Here is a 27,800-nt window from a genome sequence, read left to right as displayed (position 1 = left end):
CGGCAGTGACAAGCGCCTCCGCTTCTGCTGGCTTCAGTCACGTGACGCTGGCTCTGAACGAAACGCGTTGGCCTAGTACTTTTTGTCCCTCTCTGCTATTATAGTTTTTCAAGATGGCGGAACTACATGGAAGCCTCCGTGGACTTACCCGTCCCATGTATATAAAGATAATAAATTCTTCGTTTACGAGGATTATTCTGAACATTGGCATAGGTATTTGTACACCATTGAGGGCATATTTATGAATAAAAATATAGATTTTAGATAATAAAATACCTAAAAAGCTACACATTGTCCCTTTAATTGAAATAAAACAAATAATATATAAATATTGGAAGGAGAAACTAAGAACATTATAAATGTTGCCTTGGCAACTATAACTGAAATATATGGAAGCTTGTTCCTGCCATTGAATAAAAGATATAAAAGGTAGTTGCAACTACGGCTGGATGATTAATCGAAAAGTAATCGAAACCGAAATTCAGAGCCTATAACCGACGTAATTTTACCAAGTCGGTTATTTCGTTTTTTTAATCCTATTAATATTTCCGCCCACTGTGTGTTAATGTACTTTCCCCTTAAAACATATTACCGCGTGTGTAATCACGTGACTCCGCCCCGTCCAGTCTGCGACATTGAAGCAACATGGAGGAGAACTCAAACACAGAGTCAACTCAGCAACATCTAGGTCAGCCAGGAACCTTGGTGTGGTAATTGATGATCAATTGAACTTCACAGACCACATGTAATTCCACCAATCTGTTTCAACACTTGGAGCACAATCACATTACCGAACATGAACAGTGCAAACAGTGCATTTGATTAAGTTGTTTGAAATATTTAATAAATAAGTCTTAGTAGCTATCTGTGTGTTTCCTTATTTTAGAATCACAAAGATAGGATTATGCACTCTTTCATTAGAAAAAATAACCGTGAACATATTACAGTATAAGCCTTGCCAGTGACATATGAAAAATATTTTTTTTTTCATTTCAAATAATCGTTCAATAATCGTAATCGAGGTAACTTGTTCGATTAATTGCGATTATGATTTTAGCCAAAATCGTCCAGCCCTAGTTGCAACTTTTCTTGCAACTGCGAGTTTATTTCTCAGGATTGCGAGTTTATATCTAGTCTTATATCTATCAGAATTGCAAGATATAAACTCACAATCCTGAGAAATAAACTCTCAATTGCAAGAAAACAATCAGAATTGCGAGACAAAAAGACAAAATTACCTTTTTTATTTAGATTTTCAGTGGTGGAAACAAGCCTCCATAGAAATAAAAGTTCAAATTGAAGTAGTACAACTAAAACTTAAACTGAAAATAAAAAAGTAAAGCTGAAAAAAAATTAAAGCTACACAGTATCTTATAAAACAAAACAAAAACAAAAAAACAAAATTAAAAATAAATAAACACAAAATTACATAACTAAAGCTTAAACTATAACAAAATTAAAATTGAATATAAAAAATAAAAGCAAATTTGAACTTTTGTTTTTCCAAAATATTAATTAAAAATATAAAAACAATTGTTCCAAAAACAATTCCATTTCCAAATGTCTAAGTATTTTAGTCATTTTGATAATAAATACATTAAAGAGAGTTCTTGCAAAATGTTTTTACACAGACTTTTTGTGGACTTTTAACAGTCTTTTTAGATACTTTTTTAACCCTTAAATGCATGAATGTTTCTCCAATCATTATTACATTTTCGAGTCTTCAGTGACCCAAATCTATATCCAACACGGATGGATATATATTTATACCGTAATAGTATAAAACTCTCATGATATTTAAACAGCAATTACAAAAAGAATAAAATAAAGCATATTTTGTTACCTTTCAGTTTGAGCATCATCACTGTCCTCATTTCCCTGTATTCAGCATCTGGCCCATATTCACAATCTTAACCATATATATCTGAAAGCTATAATTTTCAACTGACAGCTTCTTCACCATATCCACCATTAACTGACAGTGTAATAATAATAATATTTGTCTGTGTCCAGTACTTGCTCTGCAGTAAATCACTGAATCACTTCAAGTTTTGCTGATGACATTTCCTATTCTTTTGTTTTCTGCCTGCGGTAACTATGAGTGAAACTATTACATTGGGTCGCTATTCCTTTAAATGAAGACTCATATTCATAAGGCTCGTTCAGAATTAGATTAGTTTGTTGTATAATCATGATACACTAAAAAGATCTGTCTCATAGAATCTGTCTACACACTATAAATGTTTTGCGCTTTAGATTCAGTAGCGGTGGCGCTGATTTACATAAGCATATTTTTACGAACAATTTACACAGACATTTGCTCCGCTTATGTTTCATAAATGAGGCTTGATGTTACACAGTTTTGCACTAAGCAAATCTTAATTGCCTAATTATTGGTGAACAGCAGGTGTGCTTCTGCTCCACAGTTTCCCACAATATCAGGGAAACACGACTTGGAAAAACATATTTGAAAGTCGTCCAACAGTGATTCATATTCTGTAAACACTGAATCCTTCTTCAAGCCTCCTCTGTTCATCTGCTTTTAATGCAGACACTGGCCACTTCTGAGCGCCCCTGCAGAAATCACCCTAAATATGATGAGGTGATCGGAGATGTGACCCACGAGTAATGATTCATTTTCTTTTCAAAATCCATCATTTTCAGAAATCCAAGCAAGCTCAGACGTTCTGGCCCACTGTCTCGAAAAGCAGAATAAACATGGACAAACAAAGTGCTGCTCGGTTCCAGATGTTTGTTGGAAACTGGTCTCGTTGCCGAGGCCTTTAAAAAGAACAACCTTGATTTTTTTCCTCAACAGTTCTTTAATTTTTACTGTGTTATTAAAGTGAACTGCAGGGGGGAAACACATCATCTACATCCCTAAATAAAGCAGCGATGTTGGGTGTTGGTGATCCAACTCATTTTCATTGTTTCTTCTGATGATTTCAACACTCTTGGCCCCAAGTGTTTGTTTTTACTCTATAGCATGTTTTGAGACATTATAGTATAACTCATTTCTCTAGTCATTATTTGATTTTACTGATATTTAAAATCCAGATGAAATTAAGTATTGACCCTATTTGCGTTCTTAGTGCACATTACTGCTCTTAGTGACTCATGGATACATGTTATTCTAAATAATAAAATAATATTATTAAATATAATTATTTATTATATATTATTCATTTTAATGATTTAAATTAAATATTATTGAAGGTTAAATATGGAAATAATACAACATTAAACCTCAGGATCCATTTACTATTCACCCTCAATTCTCTTGCCCACTTTTCGTGATACATGTTTTATCTTGTTGATTATTTCACTCTGAGATATGACACATTTCTAAAATATGTACTGACAGTGTTTTATGACCTTAACATGACCTTAAAGAGAAATCCCAAGGATTTATTCCTTGCTGGTTGGGCTGCATGATTTAAAACATTTAAAATAAAAACAAAATTGCAAAGTGCTCATCAGCTAAAGAAGCTTTAAGGGCTTCCTGACATTTTCTGTCGAAAGAAAAGTTTGATGGTTTAACGTTTAAAAAAATGAAGAAACAAAGACAACTATACATATTAGTATTTTTTATTTTATAGTTGTAATGTAAACAATATGATCATTTCTTAAATGCTAGAGTTACAGTGAAATATTACAATAGTTAATATTTCTTATTTTTTTTTCTCATTATTAATACTAATCATAATATAAAATTGTAATTTTATAGTCATAATGTAAAATAATAAAAATAATTATTACTATATTTGTATTATTATTATTATTATTTCTACATTTTCTTAAATACTCAATTTACATTGAAATATTACAATAGTAATGTTTCTTATTTTGTTTTTATGTAGTAATTTGTATTTTCTTATTTAACAACAACAACAAAAAAAAAAAACGTTTTATATTATTTTATAGTTGTAATGTAAAACATTATTATTGTTGTTGTTGTTATTATTATTTCTTAAATACTCGATTCACAGTGAAATATTACAATAGTAATATTTCGTATTTTGTTTTTATTTATAAATTATTATTTTTTATTTAATAATAATAATAATAATGAAATGTAAATTATTATTATTATTATAGCCACACTAATATATATTCACAAACGTTTTGCCAAATTGTGCAGCCCTACAAAACAAGCTCTTCAAAGTTTTTTTTTTTTTTGTAAATCGCAATCACAATTTGTATCCCCAAAATCACAAATTTCAAATCATGCAGCCTTACTTTTTGGGTTTGAATTTCTTACTTGTAAAATAAAAAGTCATCCATCAAAGAAAAGTTGTCAGTAGTTGTACGAGATGAGTTTGTGTTCAGCCATTCGTGTCTTTTGATGCGAGTCTTCAGTCAAAACCGTGTTTAAGCCGAGAGGTCAGAGCAGTCTCGCGTGTGCATTAAGAGCTGTGGAGCTTGACTTGAAGACCCCAATCAATGATTCGCCAGAAAACTGAGGTCAAACAATCTCTCAGAGGTGCATATTAGACAGGCAGGAAGAGCGTGCTTTAAAAAACACTGTGGAAATACTTCTATATTTGCAATCAGTAACCCAGGAGAACTCGGTTCCCGGTTCTCACAGAGAGCCTAATTTATCATTTAGCAAGAGAGCTCCTTTTCACAGTTGCTTTTTTAAATTATTTTTGGCAGCAGGCAAACAGAAATTTGTCTCTTGATTATAACAACTGCTCCCTCGTGGATTATGATGGATTATGGATACGTACACAAGAATTAGAATTAGCTTCTCTTTGATTGACTGTGAGCTTTAAGCTTGTCACATTAGTCAGCGATGACCGCGCACATCTCAAAATGTTCAAATTCATTCTGGCATTTGTAGGCCACAGATCATAACAGACTCATTTCCATGTAGCTCCATGAGTCATTGTGAAAAAAAAAGTTCTTTCCGACTGTTTCATCCTGTTTTGTTTACCATGTTGAGAAATCCTTGACAACAGTTGGTGAGTTTGCAGTGATGAAACGCTCCTAGTGTTCTTGAACGTTAATAGACGCATCTATTGGAAAACTTTACCCATGGCTGTTGAAAATAGACTTTTTTATTAGATCTCTAAATGTGAAGTGAACGCTGTTGGAAGCATTTCTAAAAGTTTAAGTATAACCACAGCAATCAGAGGTAATGAAGTTTTTATTGGGTCTAAGTTTGGTCTCAGATGAGAGAGTGCGTAACGCTGGGGTTGGCAGGTGTACGCGCAGCTGAAGGAAATGATGTTTCTAGTGGAGGTTTGGATTAAACATGCAGAGGCAGTACGAGACCGTGACCTTGACATTTCACAAGCTCAAGTGTCTTTTCTCTTTCTGTCTCTTTTAGAAGATAATTGCCATATTGCTGCAACGACTGAGCGAATTAAATCTGGGATGGATACTGCCAAAGAACTCGCACAACCTTGATGCTGTTATACAGTATTTTTCATTACAATAAGGTTAAATTGGTAAGATTAAGAAAATAAGATTAAGAAATGACAACAAACAATACTTTAAAAGCATTTATTAATGTTAATGTTAAATACAAATAGATTTTTTGGCAAATAAAGTTAAATTAAATATAAATAAATTACTTAATGTAGTTGTTGTACGCCAGAAACTAAATTATTTTAAAAAGTAAAGTTTCTGAAAGCACTGAAGGAGATCCCATAATAATTTCAAATCGATTTACAGTAGTAACAATAAATTATATTTTTTATATGATAAGATTAATATCATATTATTAAATATGATGGTTTCATTATAAATATGGCGATTATGTCAGGGTTCTGATGTGTTATCTGTATTTGTATCTTCCAACAGTAGTCAGACTCTTTAATTGCAGTAACAACATTATGTAGCACTTGTATTATCCGTCCCATATCTATTACTACTGTATTTATTTACCTTTTTTCTTCCTTTTTACTATGAGTTGTTTTGTCCCTGTCATTTGTCTCCATGGTTACTGATTGATTAGCTGCACCTGATGTTGTTTAGCTTGATTTGTTCACTCTGTTATTTAAGACCTGTGTTTTGTTCAGTTCTTGGTCCGATCTCTTCTTATGAAGTTTGGTTGTTCCATTCCCATGTGTGTCTCTAATCAGAGAGTTATCTGAGTATTTTTTTTCTTTTTTTTTTCTTCTGTTATTAAACAGCAGAATGCTGCACTTAAATCCTTTTATTTTGGTATCTTTGCCTCATCCATACGTGACAGAATATCTCTGAGGGGCTGTTTACACAACACTGTTTTTAACCAAAAATTTAAAACTTTTTATGCGTTTTGGCCGTTCGTTTACACGACAACAGCGTTTTGCCTGAATACGCAAACTTTTGTAAACGGGTTTCAAAGTGCACGTTTTTGAAAAAGGTCTCTGTGCAAACGTCAAAAAACGCGAATCTTTGAAGACGATGATGTCATGCACATGAGTATTACGTGTTCAGTCTATAGTGTTTCGTCGCCATCTACTGGCCTGGCAGCAGAATACAGCGTTTTAAGTCGTTTTTGCAGATCCGTGTGAATGATGATCGTTTTGACAATGGTGTCGTCTGTACGCGGGAAACTTTTCCGTTTTAGGCATATTGTGTACACTATTTAGCAACTGAATCTAACCATGTCATGTCAACAAATGGAAAAGTCAGTCGGCTGTTTATTGTTATGTTAATTATTGTGCCTTTCGCCCCGACAGCAGGCGTGCCTTTTACCCCAAATACCATACTTTACATCAGTGGTTTCCAACCTTTTTTTGTCTGAGACCCCCTTTTTCCCACGAAAATATTTTAGGGCCCCCCTTCACATTTAATGATATTTTCACTCTTGTAAGCTTGCAGGAGGATGACAAAATATGTTGTTTTCAAACAAACGGTATGTTTACTATAAACAGATATGTTTATGCACAAATAATAGCCTATAATATTGAAAATACAATAACAAAAACATTAGTAGGCCCTTTGTAATTTAAAAATGTAAGCCTAGGAGTAGCCTATAAATTTGCCCTATTTTAAATGCAATTACACAAATATCAGTATTCACACTTGTGTGTAGGTAAAAAAAGAATGAATATAGGCTATTACTAAATGACTTCTGTCTGGGGCCTCAATACTTGCATGTTATTTGTGAGGCTTTATCAATGTGAGGCTTTATATTTTAGGCTTTTGGCGCGATAGCGAGCGATAACAAACATGCTTTTATTAACAGAATAATGCGTCTTTCGGAAGAACATTGTAGCCGGAACTACTTCTCTCTCTGTGTACGTCTATGACGAGTCACGCAGGTACTGGGCTACTCCGCAGCGGCAGCGATCCGAACCAGGGTAAAATAGTCCCAATGTAATCACTTATTATAGGTGTACCATAGTGATTCAGGATAAGACAAAAACACGGTTTGGAAAATGGATTCATGATGAACTCGCTCATTATATACATTTTGAACAGAAAAAAGTGAAGGACTTTTATTTAATGCAAATTGCTCAAAACTTTTCAAAATATGACGCGACCCCCCACAGAGCTCGCTGAGGCCCCCTTGTGGGCCGTGACCCCCCTGTTGGGAACCGATGCTTTACATATTCTCCCGTTATTGGAAAACTGTTGCTTTAATTACCTTGAACAAAACCCAAAAAATCATAAAGAAGACCTTTGTCTCAAAATATATTCAATAATTTTTGTGATTCTCATTTGCTACTTAAATCAAACATCAAATATTAGTCAAATTAGCGCAGAATCAACATTGCACTGCTTTCCGTGGTCGCGTCAGGGATCAGCCAAATTTCCACGTGCATCATGAAAAAAAGATGTTTCGGAAAGTGCTGCCATCTAGTAGCCTGGCAAGCCAGACCTACATCAAGATGTTAGGTCTGGAAACTCACCATAGACACGGCTCACTCCGAGAGGCGGGATAAACGACTGTCTTTCAAATTCCCTCTGCATGCAATAGGACAGCGCTTCAACCAACCAGAGCGTTTTCCCAACAGCGGAGCTACTTGATAGATTCAACTTTTGCCATATCTGGCCGGCAAAACGACGAACACATCTTCCTTTTTTTAAGAATGACTTAAGTGTCGTTCTTTGCTCTTTTCTCAAAGAAAAACTTAACTCCAAGTCCTCCAGAGTCGCAGCCAAAGCCGATTTGAAAGACTGTTCTCCAGCAGTAGCCGTCATTCTTTGTTTTCAAGTGGCAGGTAACCGTCGCAACTCTGCCGTCATATGTTAAGCCCGCCCCGCCTACTCTATACGCGACGTGATTGGCCTGACCCAATTTAGGTTTTTGCAGCTCGAAAGTCTATGGAGAGTTGCTAGACTACCCTGGCTGCAAAATACATTTTGCTGCCGCTAGGGTGCGTCTAGATTTCTAGGCTAGCCATCTAGTGGTTTAGAGGAAATCAAAGGTGCCTTTTACCCCGGTGCGCCTTTAGCCCCGCTGTACACTACTTTCCTTGAGTTTTTCTGACTTATTTGAACTAGACTTGAGAAGTGTTACCAGTGCAATACATCAACATGCTCTCAATTACCTTCTTATCCTCCCCAAACGGCAGGGAGTTTCAGCAGGTTATTTCTCCACACTCTGCAAATTCAAACTTAAAAAACTTATAAGAGAGCCTTCACAAACTTCTGTTGAGGCTTTGCTGTTTTAGAATGCACAGATACACACATCCACACATATTTGGATGCCATACATCTCTACACGGCTAAAAACGGGAGAAATGTTATCACCAAGTACCAACTCCACTAGTTGCAAAGTATGATCTGTTCCTGTGCTTCACTGGCATATTGAATACAGGCTTTGCGGTTCTAGTTACTTTTATAGCTGGAAGGGAGATGTGTTTGTGATTACGGAGGACTGATTTTGATGTAATTGCAAACAATTCAGTGCTAAATTCACGGTAAAGACCCTTGAGAGAGTCGTCCGAGGCATGCGTGGCACTGGATTAAATTGCTGAAATTGAGTTCCCAAAAACTCGAAATCACTATGCAGTAATTCACATTTGTCTCAGGAGTGAATAATGGCAGAGTTTTCTTTCCTCATGAAGATTCGTGAATGAAGAGCTCTTGTGGGAGCTCTGGTGGTGAGGAAAATGTATCGGGGAAAACAGAATCTCTCTTACCACCCTGTTTTGTTGAAGATGTATTGGATATGTGTCAGAACTCTCTCTGGGCAGCACTAACAGTCTTTGGCGCCTGGAAAGATGAATGTTTTAAAGTGTCTTTTCCGATTGCCATCCCTAAATCATCTCTACAAGGCTAAAGATAAGAGAAATTGTATCGCCAAGTACCAACTCCACTAGTTGCGAAGTATAATTGGATCAGTTTCCATGCACTCTGTGCTTCGCTGGCCACATGCTTCGCTATTAATTAGCAAAATACAACGTTAAATACAGGCCTTATTTTGATGGCTGGAAGGGAGCATTATTTTATTAGATTCTGATTAGCGAGACTTCCCACTAAGGTTCACGTCTTCATGCTATTCCTGTGTCTATCTCCAGGTTTGGGCCAGTAATTTTCTCCCCAATGAGCCGGCGCTGGCGGAGCGCTGTCAGAGAGACTTCATGCAGAAGCACGGAGAGCCGATGCTGGTGCAGTACGCTCGAATGGAGGCGCAAGCACAGGTAATACACCCACATAAGACACAGTTCATAGCGTTCGGCAGTCTCTCAGCATAATAAAAAAACTCCCTATAGATAAAGGCTCTCTCAACCACTATGTGAGAGTGCTTTTGACTGGGGAAAAAAACAACAAAAAAACCCAGCATAAACCTGTCTAACGTGGTGTGCTGCTCTTAGTTGACCACCAAGCTGGTCAGAATGGGTTTCGGGGACTTTTCAGCTGGTAGACTTTGAGAATTGCGCATGCGTGCCCATATTGATCAGTTTGAGTCGCATTATTAGTTTGTGATACTCCATCTGAACTGTTGAGGTCAATTTGAAGATGTGTCAACACTCTGAAAAGAAATTCAGGGGACATGTTTCCACAACTTAAATAAATGCATGGGTGCAAGACAAAGAAATCGAATATATTCAGGCATGTGATTTTTTTTCATATTTTTATGGATTTACGGGTTTTCCAACCTGAGAAGTAGGCCTATGACCCACATTAATTGCCTAAATCCAAGAAAAAGATTTGTTGTGTGGGGGTTTTACTGGATGATGATTGAAATCACGAATTGCAGAGTTTATTCTTCCGCCGGAACTCGACTCGTGTACGGCCAATACCGAAAGACAGTGATTATAGTTTATAAAGTTAGAAATATGGATGTTTTTCTTACAAAAAGCATCTCTTCGCTTCAGAAGGCCTTTATTAACCCCCTGGAGCCGTATGGATTACTTTTATGATGTATGGATGCGCTTTTTGGCCTTCAAAATCTCAGTTACCATTCACTCCCATTATAAAGCTCGGAAGAGCCAGGATAATTTTTTATATAACTCAGATTGTGTTTGTCTGAAAGAAGAGAGTCATATAGACCTGGGATAGCTTTAGGGTGAGTCAATTCATAATATGTTTTGGGGGGTGAACTGTCCCTTTAATAAGGATTCATTCTGAAAAGGGTTTGAATGAATGAATTGCATTTTAAACGCATTTTTAAATAAATTAATAAATTAATACCAATTTTTTTTTATATATGTCCTCTTTCTATCGTATATTTTGTCTAATTTGATCATGCTTTTAGCTTGTGTAATGTAGTATTCTCAGTTTTTACCATGTTTAAATAATTTCCTCTGCAATTCCTTCGATTTCTACATTGAAGAATGTGGAAAAGGTCCACAGATTGTGTCTAGGCCTGTCCATCACTGTCTACCACAGCAACTTGTCCTTTCTTGTTTGCGTTCTCTCTTGTTTGCAACACCCCCTTGTAAACTTTTATGCCCACTGCGCCGTGCTTGACGAGTGGGCGTTGAAACATTAGCATACGCGGCTGGATCTCTAGTATGCTGGCTGTGTCTCCGTGTCACCTGGGCCCTGATCATTATATTGTGCGGGACAGGATGCTGATGGCATGCCGAATCAGCAGGGAAGACCCCGATTCCTGCTCTCGCACTTCAGCGCATTCTGCTAGCCGAGCATGAAGCGCAACCAGTAAAAGCTTTCATTAGCGTAATGAGGCAGACATAACTCCGAACTTGGTTAAATCATAGGTAATCAAGAAAAAGAGGGAGGAAAGAACATGAATGCATTTACGGTGAGAGTAGAGGGTGGAAAATATGATTTACAGCGATGTGTTATTTGTAGCATGCTAGAATAGTTTCGTTCATCACATTGTTTAAATACCTGTGAATGCATTGTGTTGTCCATGACCTATCCCGCTTTAAAGAATGATTAAAGTTCATAACTATGATGTATTTGACCAAAATTATTCATGGAGATTATTTATTTAGTTATTTTTGTAAAATCATTTTTGTAAACAACTTCACTTTGGCAAAAAAAATGCCATTAAAATTAACACATTTAATGAATGTTAACAGAATAATTAATAAATTAATTAATGTAAATTTGCTTAGTAAACATTATGTAGTTCAGGACAGTTCTTTATATCATATTCTACTTTAATTATTTTAACTGTAATTAATGAATTACAAATATATATATATAATTAATGTATTATATATTATTATTTAAATAAAAATGTATTCACAATAATTGTATGTATTTCAACAAATTGTAATGTAATAAAACAAATAAAAAAATATTTGTTTATTATTATCCACTTTAATTAATGTAACTAAAAATAACTTTAATTTGTAGAGTATGAGCATGGCGTTAGCAAAACTTTGGATAAAAGTGCCTGCCAAATGCATTAATCTAAATGTAAATATATTTGATATATTTTGAAATTAATATTATTTATTGATTGATTGATTGATTGATTGATTGTAAATTATTTTAGCAAAAAAAAAATAATTTAGTAAACATTATGTAGTCCAGGACAGTTCATATTATACTCCACTCTAATTATTTTAATTAAAATGAATAACTTCAGTGTATTTTACCTTTTAATTTAGTCTATTTTTAACTATTAATTCTAAAATTCAAGACATGTTCTTGAGGTTATGTATTTGTTTATACCTTATTTATAAGGTTAGGTTTATATGAAGTACTTGCCTCCTACCCACGACGTTCAGAATCTATAATAAGTGACCAGGAATGTATTCTGTCAGATATATTTCCCAGTGCACACTCCATCAGTCAAGCATCCTGCATTCCCCTTATCCTGGAGTCCTGGACTGCTGTCTCCTGGCTTTCTTCTGTAAATGCTTTATAGTCCCTCGGCTCAGGCCCTACTGAAGATTATGAGGACTGTGATGGAATTATAATAGCACCAATTGTGAAGCAGTTTTAATCTGTGAACCTCACAAAAACATGTCCAGCTCACATTCAACCATCAGATCTAAAGAAAATAAATAAATAAGAAATAATATTTTGCATAAAGCAAACCAGGCCTATTTTTAGGACCTTCTAGATTTTTTGCTTTGTAACATTATTTTAATTAAAATTAAATGTTCATTACTGTGATGCATCCATGCGTTACAAGAATTCCAGATCACACAAAATGTGATAAAAAGTAATCATTTATAATACCAAGGTACTTTGACCTTATTGAATTATACCATATACACTACCCATTCAAAAGTTTTAGGTCAGTGAGTAAAAAAAAAAAAAAAAAAAAAAAAAAAAAAAACTTTTATTCAGCAATAACTCTTTATTTGATCAAAGTAGCAGTAAAGACATTTATAATGTCACAACATATTTAGATTTCAAATAAATGCCGTTGGTTTGAACTCAATGTTAATCAAAAAATCCTTAAAAAAAAATCATAAAAAAAATCATGGTTTTCACAAAAAAATACTACACTGCACAACTTTTTTCAACATTATTAATAATCAGAAATGTTTCTTGATCATCAGTTCATCATATCAGAATGATTTCTGAAGGATCATGTGACACTGAAAATTCAGCTTTGATCACAGGAATAAATTATTATTATAATTTTTTTAAATTGTAAAAAATATTTCAGAATATTACAGTTTTACCGTATTTTTGATTAAATGAATGTAGACTTGGTGAACGTTGTCATGGTTGGTTGTAGTGAAGTGCACAACGAACAAAATAGTATTCAAAATTAGAATTAGTGTGTCCCAAATCGTAGTATTATGAAATGAGTATTACAAAGATACCCGGATGGTCTACTTTTTCCGGTTAGAATCTGAAATGCAGATCCGTGCGCACTCTAATGGCTAAAATTACCCACAATCCATTGCGTGTTGGACAAGGTTTTGATTAGAACTACAAATCAAATTAAATGTGTTAAAAACTACAAACATGGAGGATGTGCGAGTTCGACGGTTACGTAGAGCGGTTTAGATAAAGGGATTTGAGTGAATAATAATCAGTATCTAACCTGACAAAAATACATTTATTCAATGTTGTCCACGTTATGTTTCATCTGCAACTGCATTGTGAACGTTTGTAAAGATAATTTTGGTCTTTTAAATGCATCATTATGCAAACACACGAGGAGAGACTCTACATGAGATTAATGTGCTAAAATATTACTCTCCGAAACGGTAGGAAATTAAATTAAATTGAGTGTGGATGATTTGAACTGTGACAAGATGATTGACAGGGCAGGGAATCCAAAACACCATGTGTTTAATAAAATGGCAGTGTACATCTACTATGGTATTTAGATGATATCCCAAGCTACTTCAGAGAACACGATGGCATTACCACGGTGCATTTCCAAAAACCCATAATATTCCCTATTCTGATTACATTTCAACAAGCCAATCCCACACGAATGTGTCCGGAGCGACTGCATTCAGAGCCTCCATCGGCTCATTTTGTTCCATTCTTATCATTAAATGCCGTTCCATTGTATTCTAATATGCTGGATATATTCCATTCGGGTTGGGTTCGCTGCCTATTCTAGGTGAGAAATCTTTTGTTGTCACGAGCGCATCGGAGGAAATGGCGATGACTTGTCTCGTTCGCGCCACAGGGCTTCCCACCCCGACCTGGGATTTCCTATTATCCCGGAACAGCTCCGGATGACAGGGCCTCCATTTACTCTCTCATGTCTCGGCGGCGGGGGGTCAGGGAAAATGTGCTGGCCAGCTGGAGGCAAAATTCACCATGCTGTTCCTGTGCTTTAGCCTGGTGTCCTGTGAATCGCTAATGCTCTCTGGCTCTTCTTTTCATGTCGAATGTGTCATTCTGAAATTAGAACTTTTGCCAAATGAAAATATGATTCCGGCATTGTGAATGGAACCTAATGAGAATTTCAATTATAGTAAACAGAATATTGTCTGACAATTAGGTGTCTGGGTGATTTATACTTCTGGGTGTATAATAAGATGTATATCGGAGGCTAACAACAATCTGTCTGTGATGATAGTCATCTCATGCATGCAAAACAAGACAGATTACCCTCGGCTCTCACATTACTCTGATGAGAGTGTGAGGTGCATTTTCCCAGACGTCTTTCTGGTCTTCAGCTTTTTACTATTGGCACAACGTCTGTTCCAAATTGTAGTTTTGGGCAAGAACTTTAGACAGGAACACGTAAAGCAACCACTTTTTGTTTTTAACTAACTAAAATAAGTTTGATAAAATTACACACCAAAAAAAAAGATTAAAAAAAAGAAATTAAATATAAATATTAAAAAATAAACAAATACTAACAATTATTTTTCGCATAACAAAAGTGTGAAGTATAAAAATATAACCTAGACTAAAATAAAAATGAAAACTGAAAATATAAAGAAAAGAGTAAATTCAATGTAATATACAGTTATGTAAATAATAATACAATATTGTTGGTTCAATGCCTATTAATCTCACAATTTTTTTAATTAAAAGCTTTGTTTTCTTTTATCACAATTCTACAATTAAGTGAGCATATGAGTTACATTTTAAATAATTTCCCCACTTTTCTAACATTAAAAACGGGGAATGTATTACCGTTTGTTCATATTTTTGTGGGAAAACGTTTGCTTGAGAATTATAATTTTTTTTACATTTGTATGAACTCTCATCCTGTTAGTCTTTTATAATATCCCTTTACCTACTTTAACAAAAGTGTACAATAGCATCATCCTACAGGAAGTGACATAAATTGGTGGGAAAACAGCAGCACAATCATCAATTATCAATCATCAATCAAGTATTATTATTTGATTCGTCTCCCTTTAAAACTTTCAACCCTTTGATATAAAGGCAGAAATTGGCATGATGATATGAAAACTTCAACAGATGGTTAAAAACATCCAAATAGTTGACATTCTCATGCCAATGCCAGTAACTCTCTGATTAGCTCTTCATTTCCACACTGTTCAGCTCCGTTCTTGCAGTTGTTTAACTGATCAAGTTATAATTAATAAGTTTAAATGTTTGAGCTTGACAAGAGCATATTTCTGAATGTCTGGTATATAATATACATATTTCTTAAAAATACATATGTGACCCTGGATCACAAAACCAGTCATAAGTCACACGGGTATATTTGTGGCAATAGCCAACAATACATTGTATGGGTCAAAATTATCGATTTTTCTTTTATGCCAAAAATCATTAAGATATTAAGTAAAGATCATGTTCCATGAAGATATTTAGTAAATTTCCAACCGTAAATATATACAACATTTATTTCTGTGAGTGAATTACAGCACAATCGAGAACATACAGTAAATGGACAACTTTAAAGGCGATTTTTTTATTTATTTTTTTTATAAAAAAATTTGCACCCTCAGATTCCAGGGTTTAAAATAGTTGTATCTTGGCCAAATATTGTCATATCCTAACAAACCATACATCAATGGTAAATGTTTCAGATGATGTATAAATCTCAATTTCAACTATTTTTACCCATGTGACTGGTTTTGTAGTCCAGGGTCACATATATTTGTGATGTAATTCTAAGTTCAAGTTGGACCGCATAATGGCAATGACTTGACTAATTCTTCCAGAAGTGCTTATTGTAGCAGCTCCTATTGGCAGCTTTGAGGGTCTTTGTGAAGGCATCTGAGGCTGTGCAATGCTTATTAGTAAATGGATGTTGGTCACTCTCTCTTTATGATTGTGTGACCTTATGTCTGGACACCAGTTTGACCTCCGCCTTGCTTGTCCACATGCACTTGACATCTGTAGACATCTGGGAAGTCTTCGGATCTTCCACAGCTTTGACTAGTTTAAAATTCCCTCACACTCTCAATAATTTATTTGCAAGTAATAAGGCCAGACTCCTGAAGCCTATTTTTCACACTTGGCTTTCATTTTTTTTTTTTTTTTTTTTTTTTGACGACCCATTGATATTGAATCCCCTCCGTTTTCTTTTGATCTTACCTCAAGTCATGACCACAGCTCTGTGAACTCTGGCTACACTGCCTACCATACCAGAATAAAGACGCTCAACAGACAGCTCATCCTCAGGAAATCTACATTTTTTTTATTCCAGCTCTTGGCAAATCCACAAGCCTGAGAGAAGAAGAGGAACCCTGCTAGGCAAGGCCAGTTTCCATTTGTTGCTAACAGAAAGCAAGTGTTCAAACTCTCTCTTTTTTTTTTTTTGACAGGGCATGGGGAACGGGCAGGGCTGATAGACAGTAGCATGCTGGGACCTTTTGCTGTCTTTTGTGTCTCTATCAGCGTGGGAACTGCAATGATCTGTCACTAATCATGAAAGAAGGGTGGCTGAAACTTTGGTTTTAGAGGAGAAATTTCATGAGGAACCAAATTCCCCTTGATCTTTGATGCTCTATGTACAAGTACTATAAAAACATAGATGTTTCTAAAAGTTCCCTCACACTGAAATAAGAGCATTTATGGAAACTATGCTGCAGAAGTAGCTTGTTTTCTTAACTTCTGGGCATTTATGACATCGCATTTGTGCTCTTCCTGACTGTGTGTAGAACCTTCCACTCTGCAGATTCTTCCGGAAGATCCCAACGTTAGAAAAGATTCACAGAAGTTTATTTTTTAACAGTTATCAAGTTTCAAAAAGTTCCTTCAGAGTTCAAAAAGAACATTCTCGGAAACTAAGCTGCAAAAATAACAAATGTTCACACTTGGCATGTTTGGTTTGATTAAAACGAACACTTGTGCGATTGCTCTGTTAGTGCGGTTCATTTGAATAAGTGTGAACGCTGCCATCTGAACCCTGGTGCCACCAAACAAGCGGACCGAGACCGCTGAAAATGGCTTCCAAACTAATTATGCTGTGGTTTGACTGAAATATGAATGCAACACATACCAAAAACATCTAAACGAACCAAAAACAAGACGAGATGTCATAACACGTGACATTAAAAAGCACAGAATTCTCAAGTATCGTCATAAGAGCTACATTGCTAGTTACAGTTCGATACAGGGATCGGGAATGCAGAAGATCTTGGTTTGTGTGACGGAGGGATTCCTGCTGCTGTTTTGACTCCTACATTGTATAAGCCAGGGGTCTCCAACACGTCGCTCGCGAGCTACCAGTAGCTCATGGCCTGATTTGAGGTAGCTCGCCAAGGGGCCGTTCACATATCGGGTCTTTTGCACGCTCAAGTTCGTTATTTCAAATGTAGGCGCGCGACAAGCTCACGCGTTTTTAGACGTTTTATTTTGTGTCACCATACTTGGTCGTGTAACTGTATTTAAATAGGGAAAACGTGGAGGTGTTTGGTCGCTTCTAACTTCATCTCTGTTTGGGTCCTAATGAATGAACTGGGCTAAGCTAAGTGCTATCAAAGTGTCGCCGCGTGCCAGAGCGATTGAGTGCACGCACTGAGACGAGAGAGGTATGCATCAACTCGTCTTAGTTAAGGGAATAACATAGTTTAATATGAAAAAAAAAAACTGTGAAGTATCCCTTTAAGTTTGGATAGTTGTTAACATGAGAGTTATGAGACATTATTTAAGATATTTAAGTATTGTATAACATGAGTAGCTCTCGGCCACTTTCATTTTTAAAAAGTAGCTCTCAAATGAAAAAAGGTTGGAGACCCCTGGATAAGCTCTTCACGAGTTCTCAACTGCTCAAAATACCATCATATGTAGCTACGCACATACAACGAGTGCATTTAGCCCAGAACACAGCATTGTTTTGGAAGTTCAGTAAGTTGCATTCCCGTCATAAAAGCCTTTTTTTTTCTTTTTTTTTTTTTCTTTTTTTTTTGGGGTAAAAAACGACAGCGTAGATGCTAAACGAACCACGACCAAATGCATTTTTACATTTTTTTTGTGGTCAGGACCAAAATAACCAAGAGAACCAATATGAACTACTTAACTTTTGGTCATTGATGACATCACAATTTGTGCTGTTCTTGATTGTGTAGAACCGTCCACTCTGCAGATTCTTACGACAGATCTCGACGTTAGAAATGAGCCACATACATTTTATTGTTTAACAGTAAACAAGATATCTGATCATATCAGTCTGATCTTAAGCATTAATGTGACACATTTTGTAATCTGTTTTGTGATCCTGTCCCAACGCAGCTTTTCATAGAGGCCTTTTCTAGCCACCGGCTAGAGCTGCTCGTTTCTGGATAAATTGAGAATCACGATTTTTTGTTTGTTTCGAATAGAGATCACAATTCTCCCACGATTCTAAAAAGACAAGAGACAACTAAACAAAATAACACACAGGCCTGATTTACTAGAGGTTCTGAAATTATTAAAATAAAAATATATATATTGAAGGATTTTAATGAATGATTCAACTACTCACTCATAAATACTTCACTTGTTTCATTACTGGATGAATCAACGTTTTTAAAGGAATCTTTTGAAGGAATGATTCAATGACATACATTTTTAAGTCACTTGTCGCCACATACTGGTGTAACGATGTCATTGATACAATCGTTATTTGAAGCGCCAAGTTATTTTTTAAAAGGTGATTTGCTCTGTTTTGATCGCTTTCATGGACATTAGTGCTTATATCCAAGCTATAAACTTTTATCCATTTACTTCTGTGATAATATGAATATTTGGAACACAGAAATAACGAAACTGTGGTTGAAAAGACGCTGTTTCATACCAACACAGATCTGAATATTACGGTATGATTTTGTGAAAGGTTTAGTAGATGCAGGCGAATAGTTGTGATTTAGGAATGAAATTGCGTGGGTGTTTGAATCGAGATCACAATCTTTTAAAGATTTATTGAGCAGATCTACCACCAATGTCAACAAATGTAATTAATTAATGACTTCACTCAGCTTTCTCAAACACTTGTTCAGACAGGTAGTGCCACCTCAGACTCATGCAGTTGTTTGAGCCTGAAATCAATATGTTAGATAACAAACAGAGCAATAGATTCTTCTGGAAGCCAGCCTTCCTCTCTCTGTCTCTCTGCACATTAGATTGGAAAAAGTAACATTAGAAAAATAAATTCCCCTTTAACTTTTACTTCTAAAACTTGTGACACAACCTCTGTTCTTCAGGTGGTTTTGAAATCCATTACTGTCTTCTTTTGAATATAGACCTGGATTGATTCTCTGAGGATGTGCACATCTCTCCAAGATCAGATGTAGAATTCCATCACGATTACACTTGAAACGATAGGAGATAACTTTAAAGCCATGATATTTTAAAATGATTTATTGGAGTGCAAGCTCATTTTCTACAATACGATTACCAGATCTCATCATCAAAATGGTTTGTAGATATGAATAAGAGTTTAGTAAAGGGCAGTTTCAACGCAAAGAGAATCAGTTGCACCCACAAAGTAATTCAGCAATCCTGAAAGTCATCTGCAAATTAATAAGATGGTCAAAGTTTGCTTTATGAAGAGAGAGAGAGAGAGAGAGAGAGAGAGAGAGCAAAATTAGTGTCACTTCAATTTGGACTCATCTCAAGTAATGAAATAAACTGTCTCAATCTCAAATAATTTTGGATTGAGACAGTGTAAAAATATCTGATTTTAATTGGATTTCAAACTTCATATTTATATTGAGTTTGTTAAAATCAGATTTTATTGAAAAACCTAAAGACATTGGGGTTGGATGTGCAGTTTTTTTGCGGCGACTTTGTGATTTTGACCATGGAATGATTGCTTGGCTGGGAGGTTTGAGGATCTCAGAAAGTGCCAATCTCCAGGGAATTTCATGCACAACAGTCTCTAGTGATTACAGAGAATAGTGGCAGCTCTGTGGGCAAAACTGGCTTGTTATTGAGAGTGGTCAGAGGAGAATGGCCAGACTGGTTCAAGCTGACAGGAAGGTGACAGCAACTGAAATAACCACGTTGCAACAGTGCTATGCAGAAGAGCATCTCTGAATGCGCGACATGTCAACCCTCGAGGTGGATAGTCTGCAGACCACAGCAGGGTCAACTCCTGTCTGTAGAAGAGCACTGGAAAACATTGCCTGGTGTGATGAGGCTAGTTTTACAGCAACATGCTTAAGAAAGGGTCAGAATTTGGCATAACCTTTTCTGGGAGCGAGCCAGTTCCTATCCAGAACTGAGTGACGTTCAATGTTCATGTGGAGGAACATTGCTACTGAAACTACAGCACAAAACAGGCTTTATATGACAGTGTGTAGTTAAATAAACACATTTTACAATTAGTTACTTTTTTTTAATAGTTTTTTACTTTTCGATATTGTAATGCATTACTTTTAAAAGTAACCTTCCCCAACACTGTTTGTCAGTAGTATTTAAAAAATGTTTATTGTTTAATATTGTTGCTTAATATATAGTTAAAGCCAGTTATGGCTTGCAGTTATGCAGCCTTCATAAAAAATAAATAAAAAGTTTGTTGACACTTGTTTTAAATGTATTTTGTTAAATATGGTACATTTTTTTTAAATGTACCACAATCAATGCTGAATAATGAAACCAATAATGAACCCGAATCATTAAGAGGAATCAGACACGGAATAGGAATCGTTGAATTATTTAATCGTTAAATGTATCTGTAGTGCTACTCGGTGATGTGTACCTAATAAATGTCTTAGCAGAATCGAAGCCATGTAGAAGCCATCACTAGAAGAGATATGACCATTCAGTATAGAGAGCATTCTGTCAATGTTACATGGTTATATTTGGTTATTCTTAGCTGATGACTAAGAATGACACTGGAAAGCTAGAGAATTAAGTGTCATGGTACATGTCAGTAGCTCTGAATTAACATATGAACATGTCAGATTTCCTGCTATATTTGGTCTACTGAAAAGCAAGGCATGCTTTGACATTGTCACATATATTCCGGCTCAGCTACCAAAACTTTTCACCCATTGTCAAGTCACTCATTTTACTTTCCTTGGGTCTAATTTAATGCACTGGATTGATGTGTCCCTCTGGTAGGCTTTTGGTTATACAGAAAGTTAGTGAAGAAGGAATTCATTTTAAATTGTGCAGAACTTGTCAAAAAGACCATATTGTAATTTGTTAAAAAAAAAATAACATTATAAATCCTCTTATAATGTTATTGAAGTTTCTTGAAGCAACAAAAGTCATAGTTTTTCATGACCATTTCCCACCCTTTGGTTGTTTTTGATGCTGCACCTTTAAGATCTCCATATGTAAATAAGCTCTGTTTTGATTGGCCAACCTCATTTTATATATATAAAAAACTGCTAGTTCTGTCATACATCAAGTATTCTCAGCTTTAGACCACCCATCGCCCGTTCACTGACGGCTTGATGCATATTGCGCACAAAAATGGGATGCATCTGGTAAGCTCTAATCTGATTGGATGCCTTTAGGCAACATCTGGGAGTAAGGACACATTATCAGTCTGTAATAATGTAGATCAGTAATTTTCATATATCACTCCCAAACCTTTTCCATATAATGGCTTTCCACACAAAGTTTCTTCATTGTTCATTCTCAGCAAACATATGACAGTCTTTAAAAAAGACTCGCTCTCGCTGAGAGAATGTGCAGCAAGATCCTCGAGCAATGCCAAGTGTGCCATCCTCAAAACCACTTCAAGCACAATAAATGTAAAGTTGGCATGAGATAGGAAGTTTCCTGTGACGTGTATCCGAGTGAAACGGCTTCTGGAACAAGATCAAATGTAGGGCAGGGCTTGATTTAGTCCGTGGGGAATTGATTAGATGGTTCTGGTTTGCTATTGGTTGATCTCATGTGAGTGACAGGTTGCCCCGCCCACGTCATCGGAGATGAGCTGCAAGAGGGAAGTGAAATTATTCTGATTCAAGATTATGAGGTGCTAGCCTGGCTAACGTCAGACCTCGTCTCATTGAGATGTGGTCTGGGAACCACATTAATTTTCTCGTATTTGAGGCGTGGTTTACGAATGCCCAGAGCCGTTTATTGGACGCTACAAATGTCTATCAAATGCGCCTGTACGTAGCTCATAGCCAATCGTTTCAATTATACCAGATGACGTATGTAGAGCGGCAGAAATCCGACGAGGAAGAAGACGAAATAAACTTGCGTTCTAAACTACTTAGAACACTATCTAAGGCTGCATCGAAAGGTAACTTCACGTCTGATGCCATGTTGGATCCATAGATATAAACAAACTGCTTCGGTGTGTCGCATAGACGTCGTCATCGTCTTGCTGCTCCCTCCCCGTTCTGTGATTGGTTCCCTTTTTGAGGGGAAAATCTGGTCCATGGTGTCCAGGCTGCCTAGCAGCGTGAATAAAATCGTGCTGCGCTCAAGGCAGCATGGGGAAACCCAGGCTAACGAGGCGCATGAATTCAAAAAAATTATGATGTGCACTGATAAATTATTTATTAAAAAACCCTGCAATATTCCATAATAAAAGGTCAATTTTGATTTCATGGTGACTTTAACACAGCCCCAGATTACAGCCCTGACATTATCAGCTGTATATACACACGGTTTAATGCAGAGGAACCTTGGACTATAACTTGTCTTTCTATTTTACTGTATAATGAAATATATATTATACAAATGAAATATCGCTGAATTGAATCTTAACACATTTATAAGGCCACCCAGAGTGTTATTTTTGCGTATGTGATTTCAGTTGGGTTTTTCTTTTGTGTAAATGTAGAGTAAATGATAGTACAAAGGTTATTGATGAATCATGATTTGTTGGTAAAAACATTCGGTAACACTTTACAACCTTATTGTAAAGTGTTACCGAATGTTTTTACCAACAAATCATGATTCATCAATATTAATCTGCATTAGTTAACAACCTTATGAACTAAGAATGAACAATACTTTTATAGCATTAATTAATCTTAGTTAATATTAATTTCAACATTTATTAATACAATATCAAAATCAAAGGTTGTATTTGTTAACATTAGTTAATGCACCATGAACTGACATGAACAAACAATGATTTTTATCAACTAACATTGACAAAGATTAATAAATACTGTACCAAATGTATTGCTCATTGTTAGTTCATGTTAGTTAATACGTTAACCAATGTTAAAAAATAAACCTTATTGTAAAGTGTTACCAAACATTCATATGCAGATTGCACTCAGTCAGTGTGCATACACACAGTTAGTGATTGAGACCCATTGAACTGAAAAGAGCAAAGAAAATAATGTTTTTCATAAATATGACTCTTGTCATGCCTGGTTGACTGTCCGCTTCATTATGACATGCTGGACCTGTTGTTTCAGAGGTGGCTCGTTAGTTTAATGAACATTTTAATATCGCAGATTGCCATTGCCTTCTGCGATCTGAGAAAATGATGAAACATTTCATATCTGTGTTTGAACAGTGAAGAAGATCTCGATAGTTTCACCTCTGCTGTCTTCTTGGGACTCCCGAAAGACATAAGTAATAATGGCACAGCTTGTTTGTGATGTGTACGGCTGTAATTTGCAGCAGGCTCGGGACCTGAGAAGGAAAATGGCTTTTTATTGCCCGACTGAGTAATGGAAACAATTCCATTAGCGAGGGCAATATCTTTGTTTGCTCCTTATTGTGGAGACTTTGTCACGTTCTCGTCTTTATTGTGTTTGGAGCTCGAATCTGAAGGACAATTAAATGTTATAAAGTCTTGTCTCAGCTAGTTGGAGATTGAGTGGAAAGAATCAGTACAGAAAAAAATGTGACAGCACTTTCCTCAAAGACCTTGACCAGTAGAGGGATATCCTTTCACAGTTAAAGATGGTGAATAAACATTCTTTCATTCATTACGAAGAAGTAAAAAGAATAATATCACATTTATATTGTATGTTTCTGTAATCTTTTCCATTTCAAATTGTTTTAAATCTACTTTTAAAGGTTTTTTTTTCCTAAGGTTTTTTCCTCCTTTTTTTCCTTTTCCCTAAAGATTTACTGCTTTTTAGATTATGGGAGGCACTTCTGGTTTCGGGAAGTTCCTCTCAAAAAAGACTGAAACAAATCATTTCAAATCATAATCCTCATCTGTCAGTTTGACTGAATGAGCTGTAAAATGTCCTCTTCTATTTTCAGATGACAGGAGAATAACGTTAACGCATGGTATTTTAATGTGACGTGGTTTTTAACGTGTATCATGTCATCTCATTGTACCCAGTTTTTGGAATTAAATCATTCGGAAAAGCTACATGGGGCTTGGGAAAAAGGTGGATAGTATTTTTTTGTTGGGTGTTCTTGGACGTTATACTGCCCCCTATTGGTGTGGAGGTAGCACTGCATGCTGTTATAGAAATACCATTTATGTTTGTATTTGTCAACCAGTAATTTAGTGTCCAATAATGAACCCAATTGAGCTTTTAAAAAACAAAGCTGAGAAAATCATGTTTTTGTCAAAGACGGTGTCGGATTGCATTCGGAACGATGATCAAAACATAGATCGACTCCATCAACCACTTGCACATGCGCCCCCACATTCATAGCTTCAAACTATCCCTGCCTAAACAGACCTTAGTATTTTACGAGGTGGCTAATTCGTACGAATCAATACGACCTCACTCGTAATTCGTATGATTTTTGCTAAATCGTACATATTTTACGAGTTGCCCAATTCGTATGAGTTCCAATGAATGACGTACCCCTGACCCCGCCCCTAAACCTACCCATCACTGGGGTTTAGACAAATCGTACGAATTTGTACGAATTAGCCACCTTTTACTCGCTCGTACAAATTCGTACGAATTGGTCGTGAGATACCGTTGGGATTGCTGGAAAAACTCATCAATGGCAGGGACAGAGTTACGGTTAACAGCATATTTAAAAGCAGGGTAGGCAATTGTCGGAGAGGCTTGCAATAGCGAGCTTGCTTTGAAAGCATGAGATCCCACCCTCCCTTCAGAGCATCTCCAAAGCCACGCATCCTTCAAAACACAGCAGAGTCTGCAAAGCATCACGAGATGAAAGTGTTAAATTACCCCATATCTCAAAGCACATAACATTACATTAATAATGAACATAAACAACTTAAAGAGCACTGATCTGTATCACCTGACTGCTGCAGATTCATTTCGCCGTTGATAGTGTTGCCATTGAAATGCATAAATTCGAGTCACGAACCGCTCCCGAGTATAACGTCACGGATTTTCATCTCTTCCATCCAAATTACAGTAGTTATGGCGTGAACGCAGCATAAACTCGTTGTTTTGGTTCAGGAGGAACTGTTAAAGGTGGCTCAGGTATGAAAATACACATGTTGACAGGCAGGTAGGACATTGTATCATTGCATTTAGACCGAATATATATATATATATATATATATATATATATATACATTTGGACCACTTAACTTAAAAACTTAAAAAATCTGGGAAAAATCGCCTACCCTGCCTTTAATTTGATGTGAATGGAAACAGGGCTATGAGGGATGGATGTGGGATTTCACTGTTGTGTATCTTGGTGGTAATCGTTTAGTCGATGGAACTTTGTTAATATCTCTTACCAAAAATAATTTATTTAGCTGTACAACTTTTTTAAAAGCTTCTAAAAACTGCTCTTCACCTGATATCAACTCTCCTCAGTACATCTATTTTCTCACCATGTTCTGAGGATGTCTGTTGAATATTATCTTAGCGTTGAGTTGAGGTAACTAACCCCAGCAGGAGGTTAGCATTATGAGCTTGTTAAGATCGCTCGTTGCTTTTCTCTTTATAAGGATTTCGTTAAATACAAAAGTGTTTTGATAATTGTAGCATGGTGTTTTACAAGAATTTCACTGCGGTTATAGGGAATAACAGGTGTGCAAAATTAAAGAAAACTTGCACAAACAAAAGCTTAGCCTTGGCATTCTGGGACAATGTATTAAGAAATATAAAAATAACGTAATTGAAATGCAATATTTCTAGGCATCTTAGGGTCACAGTGTTGATGAAGGCAAATAATGACTCAAAACTGAAAACGTCAAATATTTGTACAATTAAATATAATTTAGGGACTATTAAAAATGACTTATAAAAAGGACTATTTTACTCAATGTATGTGTGTGTGCTATGCACTGTTATATGAATAGCTTAGCAAGAAGTCAACAACAAACCGTCATGCTTATCAATTAGGGCGTTTTCAGACGTCTAGATCTTTTGCTTTGTTTCAAAACAGGGACTTAATTTGTTGCAATGCTGCATTTTCTTCTTGGTTCTGTTCGCTTTCACAAGGGAACATTTAAAAGCGTACCAAAATGTGTTTATGCAAGTCACATATTTATCGTTTTGATCTTTCATTCAAAAAAATTCCCAAACATCTAACCTTTGTGAAGTGGGGGGAAAATCACATTATGAAATAAAAGGTTTTCTCCAAAACACATTGGTCATAATTATTGGCACCCTTTTATCAAATACTTTTTGCAACCTCCTTTTGCCAAGATAACAGCTCTGAGTTTTCTCCTATAATGCCTGATGAGTTTGGAGAACACCTGACAGGAGATCAGAGATCATTCCTCCATACAGAATCTCTCCAGATCCTTCAGATTGCCTGATCAATGTTGGTGCTTCTCCTCTTCAGTTCAGCCCATTCACTTCCTATAGGGCTCAGGTCAGGGACTGGGATGGTGATGACAGAAGCTTCATTTTGCGCTCAGTGACACATTTCTTTGTTGATTTTGATGTTTGTATTGGATCGTTGTCCTGATGGATGATCCAACCCCGGCCCATTATAAGATTTCTAGCAGAGGCCGTCAGGTTTGGATTTTTATCTGTTGGTATTTGCTAGAATCCATGATACCATGCATCTGAACAAGAAGTCCAGGACCTCCAGCAAAAAACAGGCCCACAACATTAAAGATCCAGCAGTGTATTTAACCGTTGGCATTGGGGACTTTTTATCCCTGTTTGCACCAAAACCATCTGGTGGGTTTTCTGCCAAAAAGCTCTTTTCTGTTTCGTCTGACAATAGAATCTGGTCCTGAATATGCTGGAGTTTATTTTAAGATGAGTGAGTAGGATTTTTCTTGAAACCTTTCTGAACAGCATCTGGTGATGTAGGGTTCCCTTTCAAGGGAACTCGCGTTGCGTCGAAATTGACGCTATGGGGAACGCTTTGCGTGATGACGTCTTGAAGCACATGTAAAATCAGTCCAATGGTGTGGCGGAACGTCAGAGGCGGGTGACGTCACGTACCAGGAAGCTATAAAAGCCAGCCCGAAACAGAAAACGAAAGCTTTCTGAGTCTTCAGTTGCGCTCTGTGTGAAATCTGTCTGTGTTGTCTGTCTATATATCATATGTATATATATTCAGTATGGCGAGCAAGCAGCAGTATAGGTTGTGTGTGCACCCCTGCCCGCGTTATTTAACAGGTGGGGACACTCACATCCTTTGTGTTGTTTGTTTGGGAGAGGAGCATGCCCAGTCAGCACTCGAGGGTGCTGGCTGTGAGCATTGTGACGCGCTGCCTTTGCGTACGCTCCGATCCCGCCTGGCGTTCTTCCAGAGCGCTCAGGATCGCGTTCCCCAGGGCTCTGGTCCCGCCGCTGCCGAGCCACGGCGTC

At 36.4% G+C, this 27,800-nt stretch overlaps 1 protein-coding gene across 1 annotated transcript in view; it reads left to right on the top strand.

The window, feature by feature from the left end:
- The window catches only part of galt (galactose-1-phosphate uridylyltransferase), a 121,085-nt gene that overhangs the window by 29,755 nt on the left and 63,530 nt on the right, over positions 1-27,800 (top strand). Inside the window, exon 7 of the mRNA XM_082157693.1 lies at positions 9,462-9,584. Coding sequence (XP_082013819.1) covers positions 9,462-9,584 — 123 coding nt within the window. The remainder of the gene's footprint in view (positions 1-9,461; positions 9,585-27,800) is intronic.

Source organism: Leuciscus leuciscus (genome assembly GCF_965113295.1).
Source record: "Leuciscus leuciscus genome assembly, chromosome: 24".
NCBI classification, from domain to species: Eukaryota; Metazoa; Chordata; class Actinopteri; order Cypriniformes; family Leuciscidae; genus Leuciscus; species Leuciscus leuciscus.
Note: the sequence above shows the minus strand (reverse complement) of the source record. Positions and strands in the feature narration are given on the sequence as shown.